Genomic DNA, 24,700 nt, shown 5'->3' on the forward strand with positions numbered 1-24,700 from the left:
AGCAGCAGGAATGAGTATGGTGGAGTGCTTAAGTTACAGGAGTCCACAAATCATCTTTGTGATGTCCCCATAGCTACTGTTTTTCATAGCTTCTGGGGGTGGAGTTTGTGGGCTTTCTTAAGGACTGTCCATTTTCGCACACACATTAATCCAAGCACTGATCAGGCGGTGAATCTCCTTTGCCCAAACTTGGCCAACCTTTCCCTACTGACCCCAAATCAGTGGTTGTGCAGTAGACTAGAGGTTCCAAAGGGGGAAGGAACAGCTGAGTACTCAAATGCATAGTGTTATGGCATCCCAATAGAACTCTTTCCTCCTCTGGTTTCCTGTAACTGGTATTCATAAATATTACTGCCTCTGACTGGCTAGTAGCCACTTATATCCTAATCCAAATTCCATAATTCACCTGTGAGATGTGTGATTAAGTACACCCATTTGTCAATCCTGAAGCTTCCAACTTTCAGCTTCATTGTTCTAATACTATGAGAGAGGCAGGAAAACTGCTCTTTAAGCATTTTCTCCATGCCATGCATAATTTTCACTAACTACTGCAACCACCTCCTGTCAACCTAGCAGTTCAAAAGCACGTCAAAGTAGGTAAATAGGTACCGCTCCAGCGGGAAGGTAAACGGCATTTCCGTGCACTGCTCTGGTTCACCAGAAGCGGCTAAGTCATGCTGGCCTCATGACCTGTACGCCGGCTCCCTCGGCCAATAAAGCGAGATGAGCATCGCAACCCCAGAGTCGGCCACCACTGGATCTAATGGTCAAGGGTCCCTTTACCTTTACCTTACTGTAACCACACAGGTTCTTAACTTCTGCTACACAGAGACACACAAAAACAAAGAAAATCTCAGATCTTAATACTCCAAGTGTTCAAGAACCAATTAAATGGAACAAAAAAAAAATTCACTTGAATATTGCTCAGATTCCAGCACTCCATCCCAATTCTGGACTTTCCTGAGAAAGAATGAGTCAGGTTTTATTTGCATTGCCATTAATCCCTAGGCAAGGTCATAGCTGTCAACTTACAGATTTGAAAATAAGGGACCAGCAGCCTTGAAAATAAGGGACCAGCAGCCAAAATAAGGGACCTGCAGCCTCACCTGTTCCAGGCACTCCAGTCTTCCTGTCCTCCTGCAGTCTGGTCAAACTCATGCTAGGTAGCTTCGAGAACACTGCCAAACCAACTTTGTAACCAGAGGTTCAACTGAATAGAATCTGAATCACATGCACCACAAGGCCTATGAAGCCTCAACTTAAGATGGCTCCCTGGCCTGGCTTTGCACTGCAAAGTTTGCAGCAGCACGTGCAACAAAATGGCGTCCAGCATTCAAAAAACCCCTCAGCTTGCATTAACTAGCCACACACAAGGCATGCAAGCTCCAACCCCCAGTTGTTCTTAGACTTCTTATTGGGTGAGCAACACAGCCAAGCAACACAGTTGGAGCCTCCCTCCTCCCTGGCCAGCAGGGAGGGAGGGAGAGGAGCTGCTTCCTTTGAAATTTAAGGGACATCATTTAAGGGACATTTAAGGGACATCCATCAATAAGGGACAGCAGCGGGACATGGCACTGGAATAAGGGACTGTCCCTTCAAATAAGGGACACTTGAAAGCTATGGGCAAGGTACAGATGGAGAACAGGGTTGAGGACCAAACAGGATGTGTGTTTTTTCTAACAGTGAGATTAGCAACTACAGTGAGGAGTCAATAATCATCTATACCACATTTACTAAAGATTTTTTCAGAATATTTCCACAGTGTCCTGATGTGGACACAAGTAAAAGGATTTGTGAGTCAACATCCCATCTGCTGAAGTGTGTGTAAGCACTATGATGTCATTAATTGCCCCATTGTGATCTGGTGTGCATGGGTTATTCTGCCAGTGGTTGTGATATATGTGTGTGAAGTGAGTGAGTGTGAACATGAAGGATCTTGAATTTTTTTGGCTAATACAGGCTTCACCAACCTGGTGCCCTCCCATCAGCCACAGCCAGCAGGTTGGCAAAGCCTGGTCTAATACACAGTCTCTTGGAAGAAGGCGACAGCTTGCCCCGTAATTGCATGGAGTTATTTGTGTGGTATAGTATTTTTAACCTCCATACCCTCCCTGTGATTAAAAACAACAATAATATGTTTGCCCTCATAAACGGTGTGCTTTTTAATTTTTATTAGCACATTGTGACAGGGATGCCTGCAATTGATTTTTTCACCCTCCTCTTGCTAATCAGCCTGGAGAACCCTCTCAGCTGTAATTAAAGCCCATATTACAGGCCTCTTGGTGTTCACTTGTCTCTTAGCTTACTGTGCCATGAAATACCGTACATCAAATGGAGTACTACTGTACAAGATAGGCTCCCTGCCAACTCCCGGGGCTATTATACAAGCTTGCCTTTCGTGCTAGAATCATCTCAGGCACAACATCAAGAGAAAAATGGAAGCAATCTTTGGAGAAGGGGAGATAGAAAGAGGGGCATTGGTTGTGGGGAAGGGGGGCAGCGTGTGGCCTCCTATAGTTTGTTCTTCATGAGGCTGCAGCCAGTGGTGGACCCACATTTTGGGGGCCCTGAACTGCTATGCAGGCCCCTTCACAACCATCAACAAGCTCTGGGTAACCACTGTTATCTTCTTCAGTAGGGTTGTTCCACAATAATAATACCCCGCTCATCTGGCTGGGTTTCCCCAGCCACTCTGGGTGGCTTCCAACAAAGATTAAAAATATATTAAAACATCAGTCATTAAAAACTTCCCTAAAGAGGGCTGCCTTCAGATGTCTTCTAAACGTCAGGTACCGGTAGTTGTTTTTCTCTTTGACATCTGATGGGAGGGTGTTCCAAAGAGCGGGCACCATTACTGAGAAGGCCCTCTGCCTGGTTCCCTGTAGCTTGGCTTCTCGCAGTGAGGGAACCGCCAGAAGGCCCTCAGTGCTGGATCTCAGTGTCCGGGCAAGACAGATCACCACCATTTTAAAAAGAAATTTAGTTAACTACTGCATTTCAGATTTTGATTTAAAATGTTGTACTGGATTATCCCACATGTCAAAGTCACTGGTGTGAATAAAAAAATCCTATGCCTTATGGTTTTCGAGTTATGAGGAGCGGACTGAGGGAAAATGAGGAAAATATTATATATATGCATAATGGAATATTTAAAACTTTTTTTTAAAAAAGCAATGTGGACTTAAGTTAATTATGGAGCCCCTATGGTATTAGAGACCCTGAAGTTTAAGCTGTGAGCCTCCCTGAGACTTGCAGGTATATAAATTCAATAAATAAATAAATAAGCTTTGGCCGCCTCATGAGAAGAGAAGACTCCCTGGAACAGACCCTGATGCTGGGAAAGACTGAGGGCACAAGGAGAAGGGGACGACAGAGGACGAGATGGTGGGACAGTGTTCTCGAAGTTACCAGCATGAGTCTGACCAACTGCAGAGGCAGTGGAAGACAGGAATGCCTGGCGTGCTCTGGTCCATGGGGTCACGAAGAGTCGGACAGGACTAAACGACTAAACAACAACAAATTAGTTTCATAGTAAATACGCCCCTGGCTGCAACAAGCTATTCTGGAGTGTTCTCATTAACTTCAGGGGCATCTTCAGAGCAAGTGCTGTGACGGTTCGTGTTTGTGACTTATATATCAAGATTCTAAGGCGGAAACATATCTCATGGGGACACTTAGGAATGTGGTGCTATGTGGGGCAACTGAATCACCCACAGAGTAACTTTTATTTAAAAGTCTCTACTCACCCACTTCATACATCTGATAAAGGAAGTTGCTGCTGCTATTTGTAATTGCTGATGTCATAATAAGGTATCAAAGGAGAAGCATTATCATAAAGCATTGCTTCCTGTTTCACTGATGATACTAAATACAGTGGTACCTCGGGTTAAGAACTTAATTCATTCGGAGGTCCGTTCTTAACCTGAAACTGTTCTTAACCTGAAGCACCACTTTAGCTAATGGGGCCTCCTGCTGCCGCCGCGCCGCCACCATGCGAATTCTGTTCTTATCCTGAAGCAAAGTTATTAACCCGAGGTACTATTTCTGGGTTAGCAGAGTCTGTAACCTGAAGTGTCTGTAACCTGAGGTACCACTGTAGGGGGGAAAAATGGGGATAAGGTAGAATGTGACAGGGAATTTTTGCACCCATCTCACTGTCCCTCTAAGTAAAATGCACTGCCACTGTTGATCCTCTGCACTGTGCAGTCTTCAAACTAGTGATGTCCAAAAGATGCAGGGGGAATATTATTTCCATATAATTGTTCTCAGCTTAAAGCCAGATGACTGAATTTTTGCTGGCTCTGTTTTTGCTTTCGTTCATTGATTCTATATTGTTGGGTTGGGGAACCTGGGGATATTCATATGTTGCTGGACAAATCTCATCACCCCTGACTATTGGGTGTGCTGATTGGGGCTGATGAAAGTTGAAGTCTAACAACATCTAGCATCTAGGATCACAGGTTCCAAATCCCAGTTTTACTGTCAATTCTTCAAGACCTCAGATGTCCCAGTGTATGGTTTTTTGCTCACAGGGACAATGCATCATGTGCTTTGTAGTCAAGCCCTGCATATCAAAACCTACAACCACAATTCTGTATCCCCTTACCTGTGAGTAAACCCATTGTACTCAATGGGACATACTTGAGTGGAAACATGCATGGAATTAAGCTGAAAATCTATCCATGTTTACTTAAAAGTAAATCTCAATCAACATGATCCAACCAATGTCAAGCGCTTCTGTGTCGCTATGGAAAAACTCCTAAGCACTTTATTTATTTATTTATTTATTTCTATGCCACTTTATATTTTTAAGAAAAATCTCAAAGCGGTTTACAGCATATTAATTCAATAAAACATAAATAAAACAATCTGAAGAAAGTCAAATATAGAGTATACAGTCAAAGCAACATAACAGAAAACTAAAATATTATCTTAAAAGCTTTCAAAATAAAACTTGCTTCTGTCTCCCATGGAAATCTATGGGACTTTGAAATCAAAATCAGATTGCAATGAAATCTCATCCCAGCTAACTTTACAATGATATATACTCTCAATGATTTTTTCCCCTGAAAACTATGTTGGCTCAGGTAGCCTAACAGCATAGTACACACACTGGAACTGACCTGAGTTAGCTGTGCTGATGCCAACCAACAGAGCAGCAGCATCTACAACAGAATTAAATCAAATTTACTGGATTATACATGACTTTCCTGGCACCTCAGCTCAAACTAGTTCAGATTAAGTATTTAGATTTGAAAACAATTTAGTGCCATTTGGGGACTAAAACTTCTTTCAAGAATTTGGCCTACGTGTGCTGTGAATCAGAATGCTTTCACTTTGAATCCAACTTTAAATCCAACCCAATCCTTGGAAATACTACCTGCTGTATTTAATAGGCCTTACCGCCCAGTGTCCTTAGAGGGACACGGGTGGCGCCATGGGTTAAACCACAGAGCCTAGGGCTTGCTGATCAGAAGGTCGGCGGTTTGAATCCCCGCGACGGGGTAAGCTCCCGTTGCTCGGTCCCTGCTCCTGCCAACCTAGCAGTTCGAAAGCACGTCAATGTGCAAGTAGATAAATAGGTACCACTGTGGCGGGAAGGTAAACGGTGTTTCTGTGCACTGCTCTGGTTCGCCAGAAGCGGCTTAGTCATGCTGGCCGCATGACCCGGAAGCTGTACGCCGGCTCCCTCAGCCAGTAAAGCGAGATGAGCGCCGCAACCCCAGAGTCGGCCACGACAGGACCTAATGGTCCTTTTACCTTTACCCAGTGTCCTTAGAAAGAGCTGCACACTTGCTTTTGTTTATACTGTAGCAGGGTTGGGGAGCTTATGGTCCTCTGGGTGTTGCTGAACTCCTCATCAGCCCCAGCCGGCATGGTCAATGGTGAAGGATGATGGGAGCTGCAGTCCAGCAATATTTAGAGGGCTGCATCCCTGGTATACAGCTATCTGCACATTTACCTGGGGAAATTTCCTAATAAATAGAGGGGCTTACTTTCCAACACAGTCAGAGACTGGTTTGTTGGCAAATTTCTCAAGAGCATGAAATTATCTCTCTCTTCCACCTCCCCCAGAGGGTGAGGAGGAATCACTGAAACAAACTGGATTTGATCCAATTGCGGACTACAGGAGAGTAACAATTGGTATTCTTATCATGTGGCAGAACGAGAAATACTACTACTGCTACTACTACTACTACTACTTATGCTAATACTGATGATAGTAATAGTAGCCATCCCGAGGACAATTTTTATTTTTCATATGAAGGCAGTTTCCCGACACTGTAAACCTTTACCTGGGAGTAAGACTCACTGAGTGGGGCTCACTTCTCAGTGGACATGCATAGAGTTGTTCACACATTTCTAAAATAAGCTCTGTGAAAAGTCTGTGTGTGTGTGTGTGTGTGTGTGTGTCTGTACAGTGGTACCTCTGGTTACGTACTTAATTCATTCCGGAGGTCCGTTCTTAACCTGAAACTGTTCTTAACCTGAAGCACCACTTTAGCTAATGGGACCTCCTGCTGCTGCTGCTGCTGCGCCACCGCCGCGCGATTTCTGTTCTCATCCTGAAGCGAAGTTCTTAACTCGAGGTACTATTTCTGGGATAGCGGAGTCTGTAACCTGAAGCGTCTGTAACCCAAGGTACCACTGTATATTATTTGCGAAGTGTGGGCATCATAGGAGCCAACTCCTAGGGATCAAGGTCCCTTCACCCCCTATAAAATATTTGATTGGGCCAGGGTCGCCTCCCTCCCCCCCAAGTTGAAAGCCATTGCCATTTGAATGGTGTGCATGTGTAGCATCTTGTGATCAGTTCTGCAGGGTGATGCTTACCTGGGCCTCCCCAGTATTTAATTCAAATTGACACCCCTGCAGTGGGTAAGGGGGCCTCAAGCGTTTCAGTTTTCATGGGGCCAGTTAAGCTCCCAGTTCCAAAACCTTTCCACTTTTAAAAGCGAAAGAGAAACAGCCAACTGAAGACGTGATCAAAACAGAGACACTAGAGCCGAACAGGCCCTGAGAGAAAACCATAGTGAGCAATGCCCTGTAGGGCTACAGAGAATAAACTGACCAGTCGCGGGGCAAAGTAGCAAACGCTTTTTGGTCGCGCTTGGGTATTCTTTTTTCCAGGCAGGGTCAAACTCCTTTGGGCTCCGCAATCCTCCGCTTTTGAGTGAGGCCCGATGAACGCTTCTGTACATTAATGCCTGCGCCCACCTCGATTCCCCTCCCCTTGTTTCTCACCACTCTCCTGTTCTCTCGGGAGGGGGAAGCAGGCCAGCGGATAATTGCAACCCCCTCCCTTCAATCCTCAGAGCTGCGCTAATCCGAAAACTCAAGTGCCCGTAAGTAAAACTTCAGGGGGGGAAAGTGATTGAAACTGACAAATACAGGGTGACAAATAATCAATAAAAGCCCAGTTCGACATCCTTCATTGTTTTCAGGCACTAACGGCAAGTAATGAAACCTCTGCTGGAAGGGAGAAGGAGAAGGCGGCGGGCAGGCAGGGGGGCGCCCCCCACTTGGAGACCTTCTGCGGGGGAGTCCCCGGCTCCAGAAGCCGGATTAATGGCCTCACCTCATAGGCAGATCTGGTCTTCTCATCAACCTTAATTAAAATCATTTTTAAAATGTCGGGGCTCCGCCTTCAGCGTGGGGGGGGGGGGAAACGGTTGGCTGCGGGCTTCCTTTGGGTAACGAATCGCTTTTTATTTGGGGTGGGTCACTCCCCTCCCCTCCCTCCAATTTCTTGTTGACTAACAAGCAGGTGATTCGTAACATCCTAATGCTGGTCACCTTGGAGCGGAGCGCCGAAGTGCGGAAATACGTTTTTAAACAAAAAGCCATCGGGTCAGTTGTGCGCAAACGAAAAGGAGCAGCAAAAAAGTCCCCACGCCGTTGTGTTTACGGTTAGGCGTCGACTCTCAGCTTGGTTGACTTTGCTTATTTGTTTCGTTCGAGCCCCCGGCTTTTCAACCAAGATGGGCTTACAGTGAAAAATCTGCGCAGAGGTATAATATCATTGGGGACACGTGTTGGAGGGAGGAATGAGGTGGGAGAGGTTCTCCCTTCCGGCCCCAGGGGGTTGGCGCTGCAAAACAGACTCCTGCCACTTCTCTCCCAAGCTGGAGGGGGGGGGGCGAGGAAGCCGCAGCTGAGCTCAGGGACTGGCTGATGGGTAAGGATGCCAGGCCACAGAAGCAACCCTAAAAATCATGCTCGGAGAAGACCTCCCTGAAATGAATGGGTTTAAGTTAGTCATGGGTGTACTCTGAGCAGAATTAACAATACACACACACAAGCTCCCTATGTCCATTACTTGGAGGTAAGTTTCACTGAAATAACTGAATTGCTTTTAAAAGTATAGGATTCAGGATCCAAGTGTCACCGATTCTCTGTCCGGAAGGGTGCGATCCCTCCTAAAGCGCCTTACTAAGGAGTTAAGAAGCATATTTAGCAATTCCGCGACGCGAGGGGAACACGGATGAAACGTAAAACGTGCACGTGCCCAAACAATTCGTATGCGAACACACGTGTCGTATAACATCGCTAATGCCACACGCCGTGTTTATCCAGAAGGATAGGAAAGGCAGTTTTGCACGTCCTTTACGCCCTTTTCTAAATGCTATTACATTAGAAGCAGATCTTATTGAGTCACTGAAACTTCTTTGGAAATAATAAGCGCGTGTATATGGATGCTTCAGGCTGCAGCCTTGTGCCCCTTAACCCGAGAATAAGCGACACAGAATGTAGCGGGACTTACTTCCAAATCAACGCGTTTGTCTGTCTATTCCGTTTGCTCCCTCTCCCTTCCTCTCTCTCACACATGCGAATAGGGCGTTAGACAAAAAGGACGGCACAATCCTATACACGAATCTTCCCTATATTTACTCGGGAACAAACCCCACGAGACTGGAACCCAACCAGCTCAGCAAACGTAGGCCGGGCACGTTAGCATCTTAAAGCCGAGGTCTTAAATACACCTGAAGCAGCTATGGCTTGCAATAAGGTGTATTGTTCAGGATTCTGCTGCAAAAGCTGCTGGCCATCTAAGCTTTTCGCTTTGCCAGGGCAATTCCTTCTTTAACACCAACTCGGAATGTCCTGCAGTCCTGAAACAACTCGCTTCGACTTTGCTTGGCCCTAGATAGGGGATTGTGAGTCCCCACCCCAAGGACTTCAAGGGCTTCGCCTGCTTTTCGCAACTCGCTCCCAACACCCTTTTTAAAAGTGCGCGCAGGTGTGTGCCCCATTTCCTCAATCATATTTGTCAACCCATGGCCCATTATCTAGCTGAAATCTTGCTCGGTCCATCTTGCCCGCGGTCTCGCCAGGAAGGCCTTGAGAAACAAGACACAGTACTGTAGAGCAAGAAGGAGAGAGCCATTGCGAGTGTCCCTCTGTCTGCCCATCCTATGGAAAGGGACAGTCAGAAGCACACCTACGCACAGGGATGCCCTCAGGTTCCCTTCAGCGAATGTATCAACCGGATATAAGTCATTGAGCTGAGCTCCACACGTGTACAGCGATTCACACGTAACGTTCAAGAGTGCACAGCCTGTGTACCTGTGGACAAAAGAGCGGGACTGTACAGATCAACAAATGAACGTTCTTTCACACAAACACTGGTACGTGTCTACAGACCACTTGCATCTGTGTTCAGTGTGATGCGGGAACAGGCCTCATACAAACCTTAGAAACATATCAGGCTTGGGAAATGCAAGTTCCAGAAAAGCAGCCTTCCTACTCAGATGCGCTGCTCTTCGGAATGTTACTGGAAACTAATTGCTGGGGTGCGATTAGATCAGGCACAGGCAAACTCGGCCCTCCAGATGTTTTGGGACTACAATTCCCATCATCCCTAACCACTGTTCCTGCTAGGGATGATGGGAGTTGTAGTCCCAAAACATCTGGAGGGCCTCGTTTGCCTATGCCTGGATTAGATGCTAGGAGATGAGATTTCCGCATCAACGTTATCGAATGGAGCCGCCAGCGCCAGCCTGCTTTCAAAATATGGCCAATGCCACCTTGTAGGCAACTGAGGCCTGCGCAACCATCTTCAGCCCTCGGGGACGCATATTATGGGTGGTGCCCGGGTACACCCAAGCCACAGAGAATATTCCCCTTCACACCTATGGGATCCCGATTGCTCCTACTGCCTCCCCACCCACACCCCCTGGGCAGCGCTTAGTCGAGACGGTTTTTGTCTTTCCGGGCGCCTGCTCGCCTTGACCTCTTGCTTCAAGGCGGTTGTCTGGCCAGGTCAGGCGGGAAGCAGACGCTGCCTGGACCCGTTCGGCGACCGGCTCGGGAGTGTCTCTCCGCATTAAAATCCGATCGATCAGGTTCCAGGGCCTACAGGAAGTGGAGTCGCTTCTCCTTGTCCAAACGGGAGCTTCTGGGGCTGCGCCAATGAAGCGCACTGTCACATAATCGATAAGGAGAGCTCAGCTGTCACGGATCCGAAAGGGGCTTCCGACGCCAGCAGTAACGTGATTTGGCACCTTCAGGTTTGGGGATGGGCAGCCTGGGCTACTAAGACGATGCGAGGGAAGAGACGGGCGGGGGCCAGAGGAGTGGGTGAGTGGGTGGCGGCAGCAACCCAGGAGTGTGAAGGGCTCCGGTTTGGCATTTTTGTTCAGATTCCTCTCCCTCGGGCGCACATTTTCAGCTCCACGATTTGGGGAAGGGGGGGTGGGAGAGAGAGCTGATCCCTTACCGCCAAGTTTGCTGTTGTCATCCTGCCCCACTGTTCTCCAGGCCATCTCCGATACGTCTCGATTCAATTCCATGCCGAAGGCTGAAGAGCTCCTTGCATCTCCAAATGGTTTGGCAACCTGGACAGAAAGTTCAACGGGGAGTATTGTGAGACCACCACTTAAAACAAAAATTGATTCCCCCCCCCCTCTCGCAATGGCAAATGCATGTTTTCGGAAGTGATTCTGACGGAACTTACTTCCAAGTAAGGCTGTGATTCTAACATTGTTACAAGAACGAAGTCAAAGAAGATCGCTAAGGATCGAAGGAGCAGTCCGTGGGCCACACCTGAATCCAGTGATCCAATAAACGGAGCTTCCAGGAGCTTCCAGTGTGTGAAAAGGACCTCATCGGGGCGTGTTAAAATAAGATTGCAACTCCCCACCCTTGCGCATCAGTCCAGGGGGGAATATGTAACCACCATTTGCAAAAGAGCAGCGATTCTATGGCTTAGTTTTTATTAACAACGCTAGAGCTACAGTAGTGGGGAAGTCTGCACCTGTTGGATTTATCCCTGTCACGCAGCAGTTAAAGGTATAAAAAGCCTGCAAAGTAGTGGAGAAATTCTTTATAAAGAATTTGGAGATGTAGTTCGCGTTGGTTTTAGCCCTGCGCCCGATCCCAAGATTTAGGGGAGAAGCTGACCGCTTGACCTACAATTGAATTAAACCGAAGCGTTAGATAGAAATCAGTGGACCTTCAAGAGAGTAAATATGCAGCGCCCAATCAACATACTTCGGAATAAATTCCGCCGACTTTAAACTTCCAGAATAAATATTGTTGGAGAGATGCGAAAATATTTGGATTTGAGCTAATGACTCTTGGATGATTTGTCAACGTCACCTGCAGTGACTTTTTTTCTGAACTTTATTTTGAATAAGAAACCGGCAATAGTATGTTCGTGTATAGGGTTTAGCAAGGGAATGTTTCAGCTTCGGTGTAAGGTTGCTGCCTTTGAAATCGTGATCCGGTTAGCTTGTGGAAAGGGATCTTAGTTAATTCATAGTTAATGCGCAGCGTTCAGCGGGCACCTGGCTGTTGTTGTTCTCTGAATATTTAAAAGCACCCGTGTTCGATGATAAATTTATGAAAAACGAAGTGAACCCGGGGCTAGGAAAAGAAGGCTGCCAGGAAAGCCGAGTTTCTGATTGGTCGGGGAAGGGATTTCCGGGACTGGATTGGCTAATGCCGATGCCGGGAGTTACAACTATTGGATAATCTCATTGCCTGGGTCTTCTGCAGTGCTCTCCATAGAGCAGAAGGCGACGTTCTCCTGAAGGAGGGTGGGTTGCTCACGGGAGGGTATTTCCCCAATAGTTCAGCATCTGCGCTGGATCTCTGAGTATTTCCCGACAAAGTGTCAAATGCTCCTATATAGCACTAAAAATGTTTAAACGCGGGGGCTTAAAATATCTGATTGAGGGGTCCAACTTTTATGCGCTTGTCTAAGGTTGGCTTCTTAAAGACGTCCGCCCTGAGCTCCATTAGAACCTTGGATCAGTGCTTCCTCCCGTCCTTTCTGCGGGAGACTCGCCAAAGGCCGAGCCCGAGAGGTTTCACACATCCATGCGCAGGAGCTCTGCCCCAGCGTCGCATCACTGACTGACTGACTCAATAGAAAAAAATACAACCATTGCGTTTTGAAGTTATTTGTGCTGTTTGATCTATGACGGTCCTTTCACGCGTGCTGGCCGTCACTTGATGTTGCAGACAAGGCGTCGACTTATCCTGAGTTGCCACCGGTGGCACAATCTTTGTCTCCCGCTTCACATGGAGGGGAAGGGACCGAATGTCTCTTATATTGTTCATCAGTTTAGCGTTTCCCTGCTGTGTTTTCTGGATGGATGGGCTGAGGAGGCTAAAGCTCCAAATAAATATGAAATACCCTCATATTAATATATTTTTGTAAAGGATCCAAGCACGTTGTGCCTGAAGAGAAATCTTGCAAAGGATACATGGCTGCACTTCCCTTTTTAACTTCAAATTAGGAAACTCTGTCAGATGAAAGGGCAGCTTCCCTTTGGTGGAACTGCAGCTTCATTTGATCATATCTTTATTTGAGTGTTGCCTGAACAATAGGAACCTGAAGGGAAAGAATGAAGAAATTGCGTTGCAGTTGATCCTTTGATTCTGACAGAGGGAAACTGTTGCGCGTTTATCAGATTAGAACTGTCCAGAAGTGAGTGTGTGAGCGCGCGCGCATGCGCGCATTATATATATATACGGTATAACATATAGGAAAACTAATCAGGCGACTGGGGGTTGTGTGCACGCACGTCCAAGGGCGCGCGGAAGAGTGCTCTTAAGTACCACAGCTCCTTCAATCCCCATCTGGATAAGATTCAAGTCTCTCCCTCGGCTTACAGTAATATACTCTGCCAACCTTGAGGCTCTTCCCCCCCCCCCCTACAAAAAAGAAAAAGAGGGATTTAATGAGGCCGAGCTTAGACCCTTCTATAATTTAGAGGATTCGCCAGAGCTGTAAAATGACAATGGGGACATGTGTAGTGCAAGAGAGGTGAAATCCCATCCAGGGACAAAGTTGCTTATTTCTGAAGGAGCTGTCATTTCCAGCAGGGGGGACACAATGGCAGGGCCAGGAGGGACGGAGCTCTGATCTCCACCTCGGAGAGAGATAACCACCTGATTAAAATGGGCCTCTTGTTCTCTCGGTTACTCGATCGTCGTGTGAACTTGCCTTACTTACTATTCTGGGCAAAGACGACTCAGTCTCCCCAGATTTCAATGCCCTGAGAACTCCCCTCCCTCCTCTTTCTCTCTCTCTCGCCGCTTCGCTTCGCTTTTCCTTGGAGCATCATCACGGCCAGTTCTTAGGCAGCCGACACTTAGGTCTAGGAGGATTCACGGGTCACGAAAAACGCCGGGGGCTTTAGGAGCACATAAAAGTTTCGCACAGCTATGGCGCATCTATTATCACACACCCCCAAAATGGCACAGGAAAGATCCGCCCCTTTGCTATACTTTTTACCCTTTGACGGCTTGGGCCACGCATAAGGCTGGCTGTTCACAGGTTACTTAAATCTGTGCACTTGTATGTGAGAGATATGTACATTTGGATTTTGAGCGTATTTATCGAGTTTTGTGGGGATTTACTGCCTAATAAGTGTGTTCAGAGTTGAAGCCTTGCACTGGGACACGCCATACAAAAACTTCACCAGACCTTTCAAGGGCACCCTGGATAAATGACGGGAGGATTGCTCCTGAGTTGCTCCGAGGTTCTTGGCTTATTTCACCTATAGAAGAATGGTCATCTGTCATGTATGATCTAGGAGGTCGGACTAGATGGCCCTTGGGGTCCCTTGCCAAGTCCACAATTCTATGATTCTAGTTATTTCAGATATCTGGGTTTCTAACCACGCTTACTTGGAAGTAGGCTTCATTGGATTTAATGGTTGCAACTCCAAAGTAAACACGTTTATAGCCAACGCCTCTGCCTAATTATTGCTATCAGTCCTATGCGTATTTACGCAGAAGATCAACCCCATTGAGTCTTAAGTAAAGGCGCGCGAGATTGTGGCCTTGTAGAAAGTACTACAAGTTGCCTATTGACATATTTAGGATCTGATTTTTCCTTGAAAAGAAGTGGGACTGACTTCAGCAGCAGTACCGTTTGTAGAACTGCGTCCATACAGGCCAATTCTAAACACGTTTCTGCAGCAGTATATCCCCTTGACTATGACTCAGTTATAATTCAGGTGCTTCTGTTGAATAAGATTGGAGGTCTTTCTACAAACTTGCTATTCAAGTGTTAAGCGCTGTCCACTGCTTTGTAGATAAGTATTTTATCTGCAATTTGCTGATCAAAGCAGATTCCCCACCCCCCGGTACTTTTAATAGATTCGGATCCCACTCCAGTTCAGGCAATTAATTCAGAAAAAGAGATTGAAATATGCACCCTGATCTCCTCTGCCTCGCCTCTATCTATAGGATTCTGGTGCCCGCTTGTTTCTCATTCCCGTCGCCCTAAAGGGCTAAATTTTCTGTAAAGATGGGAAATAATAATAATTCATTATTTCTACCCCGTCCATCTGGTGGGTTTCCCCACAATTTCCCCACCGACCGCTGTCCTAGCCAAATTAGCAAGAAATCCCTATAGATCCCAAATGATTATTTGGTTTCGGATCTCAGGTCTTCCCTTTGCAAGGAAGCCAGCCAGACTCGCCCAGTACGGGGTAAGAGAACTGGTTGGCCCGGGCGGGGCGGGAGGAAAGAACACCCCGCCCGTATCAACAAGTTCCCAAAGGAATAAAATATTATTTCCCTTTGGTGACATTTCCCCGTCCCTCTCCCAGCTCTCCCCCCCCCGTCTCTTTTCCTCTCGACCACCTTATCTGACCGAATTCTTTGACAACCAGATCCTAAACACAACGTTTCCTGTGGAAAGAAGCGCCTTGATTTCAGTAAAAGTTAATTTCAGCTAAAGGCGTTTAGGATCACCGTTTTAGCCGCCGATCTTTCTCTTCCCCTCTCCACAACAGGTGTCTCTGAAAGCCGCAGCTAGCATTTTCGCCCCTTCTTCCTTTGAAGGCTCTTATTTAAACAGGCCGGGGACAAATAGACAGCAATATTTCAGACCATTTCTTTTGAAAAAAATATATAGTTTTGCGCATTAAAGTTAAAAAGCAAGGGGGAGTGGAAAAACTTAATCCACTCTGTCAGCCCTGATGGTGAAGCTGAAGGATTTATCTGGTGGGTCTTTTTTCTCCATCTATCCATCTACATATCCTTGAGAAACTAGCCTGTTGGTTCTCAGTGGGGTTTTCTTGCAGGTAAAAGGTTTGTAAGATTTGGGCATAAATCGTCTTAAATTCTAATATTGCATGTGTGGTGGTGGGGCTCTTTTCGTTGGACTGACCTGTGTTTGAGCAGGAGAGGAAAATACTTTTGACAAAAGCAGGAGTGTTGTATAAGCGGTATATATATATTTTTTTTAAATATCAAATTAATCTAGGGAATACCCAAATATTTATGGCAGAATCTAGATAGAAAGATCTTCTGCATTTTGCGCAACTCGCGTTTATTTCAGTGGGCCTATATTGGGCAGAAGAATTTCCAGAGGAAAGTCCTTTCACAGAGAATCTGCAAGGCTAATGTAATTCTGTCTGTCTGAATAAATGGATGATCAACTGAATCTCTCTCACACATTCTATTATGGCCATCTCTTGTGAAGACAGGAATTGCACGAAGTGCAAATCTGTTTCCTGCTATTATTTTTATTCTCTGATTATTGACAGTCTATTCTCGGACTATTTATTTCAATGTTCCAAGTTAGGATATCTGATCTCCTAAATGCCAGTTAATTGCCAGGAGATTATCTTGAAATCAGCGGGGTTTGCTGCCGTGTAAACTGCGTTTTGGATCGGGATGTCGGCGAGATTAACGAGAGACTGATTAGAAGATAATTATCTTCGTATAAAAACACGTATATTGTAGCTATCTCTGTAAAGAATACCTCGGGCGGATAGGGAGATAGCATCTTCATAAACAGGAACGAATTCATCAACGAAAATTTCCTTTTATTGCCACGTCAGTCTGCTAATCGATCAGCCTGAAGCAGAATCCAGATCTGGCTCCAGGGGAAAGAAAACCAAATAGAAATACATGCCAAACATTATGGGATAGATTGATCTCTATGAACAGCTCTCCCTGGGAGCTTTTCCCTTATGCATCAGACAGATTAGGGATTGTCTGTGTTTTCCTATCTAGACGGACAACCCTCGACGTTTTGTTACTCTCTACTAAAATGGATTTACTGAAATAGATTTTGTTTTTAAAATGTCAAAAGACACCAGCCGTCCCATCGCAGTGAATCCAGAGTAGTTCGGCCACTCAGAATCGCTAAAGGAAACCAAGGAGGCCCATAGTTGAGGAGTTATGGCGACAACTTCGGTCGCCCGCTTGCAACTTTTCCATTATTCCGCCTGGATCAATCTGTAAATAGTGTTTTCCCACGGCCCGATTCGCTTGTTAGGCACCGGACTAAAATCCTCGGAGAGGGCGCATCGCCCTCCTTATATGCCTTCTCCAGGCGATTATCGCTGACTCCCGCTTGGTGTTTGTGTCTCTGTTTGTTTGGAATTATTTCCGGTTTGGTTTATTTTTCTCCCCCTGCTATTTTCCCTACTTTAACACTAAATTGACACACCTACAGAGACAGCTAGCTACCTCTCCGGGTCAACATCGGAAAGATAATTCCAAGCCCCGCACCCTCGTCCCCTCCCTCCCTCTCCGGCTGCATTCCACCACTCTCTCTCCCCTCCTGGCTCAAAGTAAATAGTAAAAGGCCCATTCAGGTCCGTGGACCACACGGAAAGCCTTAATTAGGCTGATGAAATCCCCAGAAATGTATAGATTCGCTATAATCGAGGGTGTCCCAACCCTACCCCCGCCGCTCCTCTGGTGTCTATAGTCAAGGAATACGGGAGCAGCTGGGAGAATAGAAAGACCCGTCGGGGGTGGGGTGGAGGAAGTCATGCATGTAATTGAGTATATTTAACATAACTATTTTAATGATTAGTGATTAAAAGTGCACCCTCCTGGAAGTTGGGGACCTCCGCAATTTGTTCTGAACAACTCTGAGGACATATCGATCGATCTATCATCTACTGTATCTATCTATCTATCTATCTATCTATCTATCTATCTATCATCTATCTATATCTATCTATCTATCTATCTCGCGTAAAGAAACAAAATATGCACAAACTTGTTGGTTTCAGAAGGGAGGGTCTCACCCTGGCCTTAATCGCGTTGGCATGGGCGGGGGGGGACTACCTTTCAGCAGGTACTCCAAGTTTCATTGAATAATGATGATGATGATGATGATGATGATGATGATAATTCCTGCCTCCATTTTCCCCGCTTTTCTTGGACGTCCTCCTATATCAAATTTCAGGGGGGGGCCCCATCTCTATTTTATTTTATTTCTTACTGTAATGGACCTGTCCTCTCCTTTTTTTGTAAAAATAAAATAAATTAAATCATGCAGACGGGTGCCGCTATATTAATAAGCAAAGGCTAGTCCCGGGAAGCTGGGAAATAATATGTTCATTTGAGCATGTGCAGAGTGCATTTGTCTCTTTATTGAGAATCTGCCGCCAGCAGACTAGCCGGTCCATGCCATCTTCCCATTTAGGTATTACGTTTGGAGAAATGGTATGCATTTCAGGGCTAAACGTACTAAAGACATCAATTCCTTCACCTTTTGAAGAAAAGCAAATCCGTGGTAACTCTAAAGTTTACACGAACTTGCACCAATAAAAGACAGTATGACATTTATTTTATAATCAGTTCTGTATAGCGGTGAATTGGGTTGTTTCCAGACAACAGCGTAATTGATTGCTTTTGTCCAGGGAATATGCAGACTTTGGAGTTACTCAGTATTCTTTGTCAGTGGAAAAGGAAAAGGAAAAGGCAGCTATTTCTCAAATGAGTGTTTTGGGTCAGTTCAGACAGACAATAACACAAGCAGGCAACTAGCTATGTCTGCTGCCCATTGCAGAGAACTTTTGTGGGGGTTTGCCTCCACTCTTTTCCTGGAGTGCCTAAAAGATATGCGTTTGTCATTAGCAGTTCTTTCTCTTCGCATCTCCCATTCCCCTCCGAAAAGAATTCTGTGTAATTCCAAAGCTTACATGCTCTGGTTTTAGGGAAAGTTGAGCTCGACATTTACTTTATAATCTACGAGGGGGTGTTTGCATGCAGTAAAAGAAGCATCCTTTGCAAGGAAACAGCTTACTCCAGTGTTATATTAATTAATCACTGTTTAAGGGCTCCCTTTCCTTAGGTGGGTCACACAATTAGAAACGCAGACTGAAGTGAGTGCGTTTTCTTAATTATTTATATCAGATGAATTGTGGAGGAGGCTGGCGTATATATATATGTGCGCGCGCGCATGTGCGCGTGCCTGCACAATCCTCGCGTTTATTCCTTGAATTCTAAAAGGGCTGCTTTCTTTTCTTTGGCTGCTCTTTGGGGAAACAGTGGGAGGAGGGAGATTCTCTCTTACCCATCAGCTACTCAGCGTGGAAATAATAATATTTAGTGCATATTATCCTAACTTATTTCTGACAGTGCGTACACAAGGGGACGATGGAGCGGCGGCTGTAGCGGGGGGGGGGTGTTCTTTGCAGCAGATTCTGGAGGAATCTAGCACGGAAGCCTGACAGAGAAAGCGGGCTGGTGGTAGAGGGGCCATATACTCCACAAAGCCTGCCTTGCATCGCAGTAATCCTGTCATGGGCGTAGCCAAGGGGGAGGCAGTTGCCCCCCTAGATCAAGTAAAACAATAGAAATTCTTAACTAGCTGACCAATCACGTCGGTTCTGCCCCCCTAACAAAAGTCCTGCTCCCCCCTAACCAAGTCCTGCCCCCACCCTCAACAAAAATCTTGGCTACGCCCATGAACCCTCCTAAACAGAAGCGCACCCTGTTTCAAATTGAACACCGGGTTGATTCGGGATGAAACCCGGCGGAAACCCCACGGAACTTTTCTTCCAGAGTAAACTCCTTCGGATCCCAGCCTTGGTAGTTTTGAATTGAAATGGTTGGACTTCCTCGGGGGCTTCTGGGAGATTAGGTTCCTTCCTGGCCTTTTCTTTCACTCGGGTTGGAGGCAATGAATAAACTGGTCATTGTGGAACGGCGACACAAGCCAACTTCTAGCTCGCTCGCTTCCCCCGCCCCAGCCCTTTTATTCTCTCAAAGCACACACTTGCCTAAGTTTAGAAAAGGCTGGGGGAAGCTCAAATTTTGTCGGATCACGCCTGGAGGAAAGGTGCACCCAGTGTCCTCGCTTAAAGGAAGTAGCCCCAAAAGGGGAACATGTGGTCGAGAAGCGCACCACGGGGAAATTTGGGGAATAACTGAAGGATTCGTATCCCTAGGCATCCTGGAATCTGCTTCCCAATAGGTTGGAAAGGGCAGAATCCGGAGTGGAGGGATGGAGAAAGGAACTGAAGTGTAAACATCAGAGGGTGGATGGTCAAGGATTCTTTAGTTGTGATTGATGCATTGCAAGGGGGCTGGACTAGATGACCTTTGGGGTGCCTTCCAGCGCTGCAATTCTACGATTCTGTGATTCATCCCACTATAAGAGGATTCGATCTGGTGAAATGCCATCGCTGCACATAACCTGCTCCGTTTCTTTCCTCAACCGGAATCCCACCGAGTCTTAGATCACACGGGGGGAGGGGGTACTGAAAAAAATCCTCCAGGGCTGTGCTGAGAGTTGTTTCTTTGGCGTCGTTTTGGTTTGGATGTGAAATTGGCAGACCCCTTTATAGGGGCAGGTGGTGACATTACTTGGCCCCGACTTGAGACCGTACTGAAGAATTCGCAGCCTTGAGAGCGTATTTTTCTTCTGGCTATAGTAGTACTTAAACGATAATGGGCGGCGGCGGGAGTGAGGCGGGAGGGGGAAGAGAATTAAACTTTTTTTTTTTTTAAGAGGGAGGATGGAGAGCAATGGGGGAAGGGGAGAGGCGAAGATTTATATCTTCTGGAAAGTAGGACGAGCCAGATGGTAATCGCGTCATTAACAAACAAACGTGGGATGGACAAGTGAAGTTTAAAATTGGGGAAGAGATCTGGCGAACAAAGACGGTTGCTGTTGACCAAATAGAGGAAAGTGGGAGGAGGGTCTCCTTCCATTCTGCCTACAGCTGGATAATAAACGAGGGTCCATCTCCCCGCCCCCGGCTTCCCCCTGTTGTGCGCCAGAAAGGGCCAGAGATAAACTTTTTGCAATAGGCAAATGTGGCATTTATTTATGTGTAACCCTTTGTCGCCTCAAGTGTCCCCAATGGGCCTTTAATTCAAATCCCTGGTTTGATAGGGAGAGATTGATTCGCCCGAGTTTATTTTGATGGAAACAAAGCGCCGCTTGTGCAAGTTTGGAAGGGGCAAAGAGTTCAATGGTTATTGGGGGGAGGGGGCTGGTAAGCCGGATCAAGCAAATCTGAAGGGGTGGGGCGCAGTCAGCTCCTCGGGCAGAAGAGAGAGAGGACGGGGCATTCCAGGCTTCCTGAAGCCCTGCTGTTCCTCTTGCGTAGCTTTATGTGGCAGCATTCCTTCGATTCTGTTGCTACGAACGTCCCGGCGATAAAAATCTAGCCCGATCCTGTCCGTGTTCACTGATCTAAGTGGCTTAATCCTGGGTAAGCACGCCTGAGATTGCAGCCACACATCCCTCAGTCCCGGGAAACATCAAGAAGACAGAACGCGGCAATTTTACATACACCAGTTCCAGCCCCCATGAAATCTGTGGGGCTTTTGATCGAGTAAGGATGCATAGGTCCCTTGCTCCACGAGCCACACAGTGAAACGTACCTTTTTATTCAGACTAATGTCTGAGTTACTTTTCTCCCAGGTTGTGATGACGTCATTGAATTTAAGCAGGGGTGCCAACTTGAATAAAATATTGTGGGGGCCCAGGTAAGCCCCACATCACGTAATCGATCACGTGACGCAGTGCACACACCTCATTTGAAAGGGGATGCCCATCAACTTTGTGGGGGCCCGGGGCCCGCAAATACTTTATTGTCAGGGCTGAAGACCCCACGGTCCCTAGGAGTTGGCTCCTATGAATGAAAGTGAGCTGGCACCGGGATCATACACTACACCGGACTCGACATTCCAAGTGGGATTCTGTTGTTTTACTCCGAGTAGACCCATTGAAATTAATGAACATGAGCAAGTGAGCGTCATTAACTTCAAGGGGTCTCCTCCGAGTAAAACGTAACTTCGATGCCACCGGAAGTTCCCTGTTGCTGCCACATCCATGTGTTCAATGGGGTCGCAATCTCTATAGGTTGAATCCCAAATCCTTCAGCCTAAATAGCTTTGTGGATCATGCTGTGCTTGCAGTTTATTTCAGTTTAGCCTCCATCAACTTGTACAAACTGGCATTACGCACTCGGCGTTAGCCCTACAGTCTGACTTAACTCCTGCATTACATTCCGGAGTCGGTGGTGACCTAGAGATCCCCGTGTCTTCCAACCGGATTCGCAGTAGTGCTGGAGGGACAGAGGCGGGCAAGTATTTGCAGGCAGGACACAAAGCCTGCTCACATCCGACTGCTGCGTCTTAACACGTTTGCGAATCACATCCTTAAGTCCAGATATGTTGCCCCAACACACCCGCTTGTCTCACAGCAAAGAATGGGTCCGGGTGGGGGAGGGGCTCGACAGAATCAAACAGAAGTTTTAACGTTTTTAGCCGATTTACCTTAGTGGGACGAAATAAATTTAAAACCAGGACAGCTTAAAATGTCTTATATAGCACAATAAGGACCTTCCGGTTTCGATTCCTAAGCATATGCCGATTCCTAACACGGCTAAACTGGTTGCGGATTCGAATTTAGTCCCGTGGACATCAAATCCACTTAAATACGAACGCTGCAGTGTGAATGGCTTGTGGATTGCGATACATGTTATATCCCGTACATGCTTCCTATGTTAAAATTTGGTGCACAAGTACTCGAAGAAAATTAACTCCGTTTTCATTAAAATAAGTGATCTCACGCTACCTACAGCTCCTGGAAGCCAACACGCAATGGCGTTGGAAAGGACAACTTCAAATTGAAGAAATGTCTGAATGCACTACGTAACTGCCATGTGAAGTAAAAGCTCATTTAAGGCGGTGACATGAAGAGAAAGAGACAGTAGCAGCAGCAGCAGCAAGGTTGTGGCGCCTAACTCTATGATTGCACCTGCTGCCCCCACATCCCGTTATGACTGCAGCCTGTTACTTCCACATAGTCGATTTAGGAATAGAAGGCACTTGTGTATCTGAAAGCTGTCCCCCAGCCCAACTTCGTTCCCCAGGTAAAAAAAATGTTCAGGTGCAAGTGGCCCCATCTGAGCAAGCGTCACGGCCCGTTTATTCCAAGGGAACTTGTTTTCAAATAAACACCCAAACGCTTTTATCCAAATACAGTGGTACCTTGGGTTAAGTACTTAATTCGTTCCGGAAGTCCGTTCTTAACCTGAAACTGTTCTTAACCTCAAGCACCACTTTAGCTCATGGGGCCTCCCGCTGCTGCAGTGCTGCCGGAGCATGATTTCTGTTCTCATCCTGAAGCAAAGTTCTTAACCTGAGGTACTGTTTCTGGGTTAGCGGAGTCTGTAACCTGAAGCGTATGTAACCCGAGGTACCACTGTACTCGCATTGTGGATAGGACACATTCCCTCACGAAGGAAAGGTTCATCTATACAGTTTCTTGTTGTGGTCTAAGTAAGGATGGGGTCTCCCAGTATCCCTAGCGGCTAGAGGCTACAACCCGAATTCACTCTTACATAAGATTTTTGCATGTGAAATAGACCCACAAAAGGTTCTCCAGCCGTCCATTGTAGTGTCGCAGCCCGATCCCACGTATGCTGATTCTGAAGGGCGCCCCGCTGAGTTCAAGGGTTCTTCCTCTTCCCCAAAGCTGCAGCCTTCATATCTCTGTGTTTGTGTCCTTATTCCCCAGTGATAAGTGTACTTATATGGAAATCAACTGCATTGAAATTAGTGTAGGCTTTAGCTCCATTGAAATGCATTTGGGATGGGGTTAATTTTGAGCAAGGGCGAGAGGAAGGGGTCTTAAGAGAGGAAAGTTTTTTGGGCTTAAATAAAGTTGCAGGTTGAGGAACGATCTTCGCTGGAAAATACGCCCTTTGAAGACTCAAAAGTGACAGACGGACCTAGGTTCTAAAGTTGAGCAGAGTTTGGGTTGGGGGAGTTAATCTAACTTTAAAAGGGGGGGGGCCTGGAAATCTTTCAAAGCCCTGAGGACTTACCCTCAAGGCCTTATTCAAAGAAAGAGAGAGAGAGGAGGGGGGGGGGAGAGAACCAGCCTGGCGTTTCGTCACAGGCAATTGTAAAGGGGGTTCAAAGGACCGATCAAACAAGTTGCAGAGTAATCTACATTAAAAGTCCGGATGGCGATGTTACAGCCTGCACCTGCAGGGTGTTTGCTCGCCGAGCCCCTCGCCGAGCTACAAATCATCAGGCGAAAAAGCCGCTTATGCTTCCTCTTTGCTTCTCCCAAGAGTTACAGGGCTTCTTTCCTTTGATGATATTTATACATCTTGTTACAGATAAGAGATTTTTTTTTTTTAAAAAGGAAAAAGAAAGAAAGAAGAATCCCTGAACACACACACACACCAATACGTTTCTGCAAATGGTCTCTGTGGGAGTAATCCTGTGGCTCAGTGTCCTTGAAATAACTGGCCAAGCCCCCGGGTGAAACAGCGCCCCAGGAGTCCCAACCGGAGGAACCCCATCTCCAACCTGCCGCTGAATTTATCAGGGCCAGAGAGAATTAGGAGCTGAGCCCATATCGCTCCAGTGATTTAATGAGGCTGTGTGGTCTGCAGACCTCAGGCCGCTTACACCGAAGTAAGCCCGATGATGTCATAGCCGGAGGAAGTCTTTTGGAGAGCTGAAGCTCAGTTCAGCTTAAAACTGCTGCTTAACTGCGTGTGCTGATGGGACAACCCCTTTGGACTGCGGGCCTAAGGTTCATACAGAGGAGGCGATTTGCTTTTCCTGGGCTCAGTCTAGCGAGCCTCCCCACTAAAACAGTCCTACGGAAATGTTTGGAAGGACGACAGTGGCAAACGTCACCTAACCGCAGAACTGCGTAACTGACTTAAAAGTTGCCTGAGTGCCACAGAAAGTTGTTGGCTCAATTCTCATATGCAATGCTTTATTAAGTCCTAGATGTAAACCGGCCAAAACCCAAGCAATTTAAATGAACCAGGGTTCGAATTATATAGTGTGGGACCTTTCCCCGCCTGTGTGTCTCTAGTGGCGGGATACAAATCTTCAAGATCAGGGATGTCCAACAGGTAGATCTCGAGACCCTTCCCCCACCCCACCAAAAAAAGTTCAACAACTTTGGTAGATCACTGCCAGTTTTTTTTTATATATAGTG

The 24,700-nt window shown here is 46.5% G+C and overlaps 1 protein-coding gene across 9 annotated transcripts in view; it reads right to left on the reverse strand.

Annotated features, from left to right (window-relative positions):
• Positions 1–24,700, reverse strand: part of LOC308478489 (uncharacterized protein) — a 451,389-nt gene that overhangs the window by 53,126 nt on the left and 373,563 nt on the right. For 8 of the 9 annotated variants that reach the window (XR_013987046.1, XM_081008338.1, XM_081008339.1 and 5 more), the window contains exons 6-7: positions 10,721–10,838; positions 5,124–5,165 (exon numbers count right to left, since the gene is read on the reverse strand). The exons of the other annotated variant lie outside the window; for it this stretch is intronic. Coding sequence is in view for 7 of the 8 variants with exons in the window: in XM_081008338.1 (XP_080864464.1) it covers positions 5,124–5,165; positions 10,721–10,838 (160 nt within the window). In the remaining variant the exon portion in view is untranslated. The remainder of the gene's footprint in view (positions 1–5,123; positions 5,166–10,720; positions 10,839–24,700) is intronic. 9 annotated transcript variants of the gene reach the window in all.

The sequence above is a fragment of the Podarcis pityusensis genome, assembly GCF_964106645.2.
Source record: "Podarcis pityusensis genome assembly, chromosome: 5".
Taxonomy (NCBI): Eukaryota; Metazoa; Chordata; class Lepidosauria; order Squamata; family Lacertidae; genus Podarcis; species Podarcis pityusensis.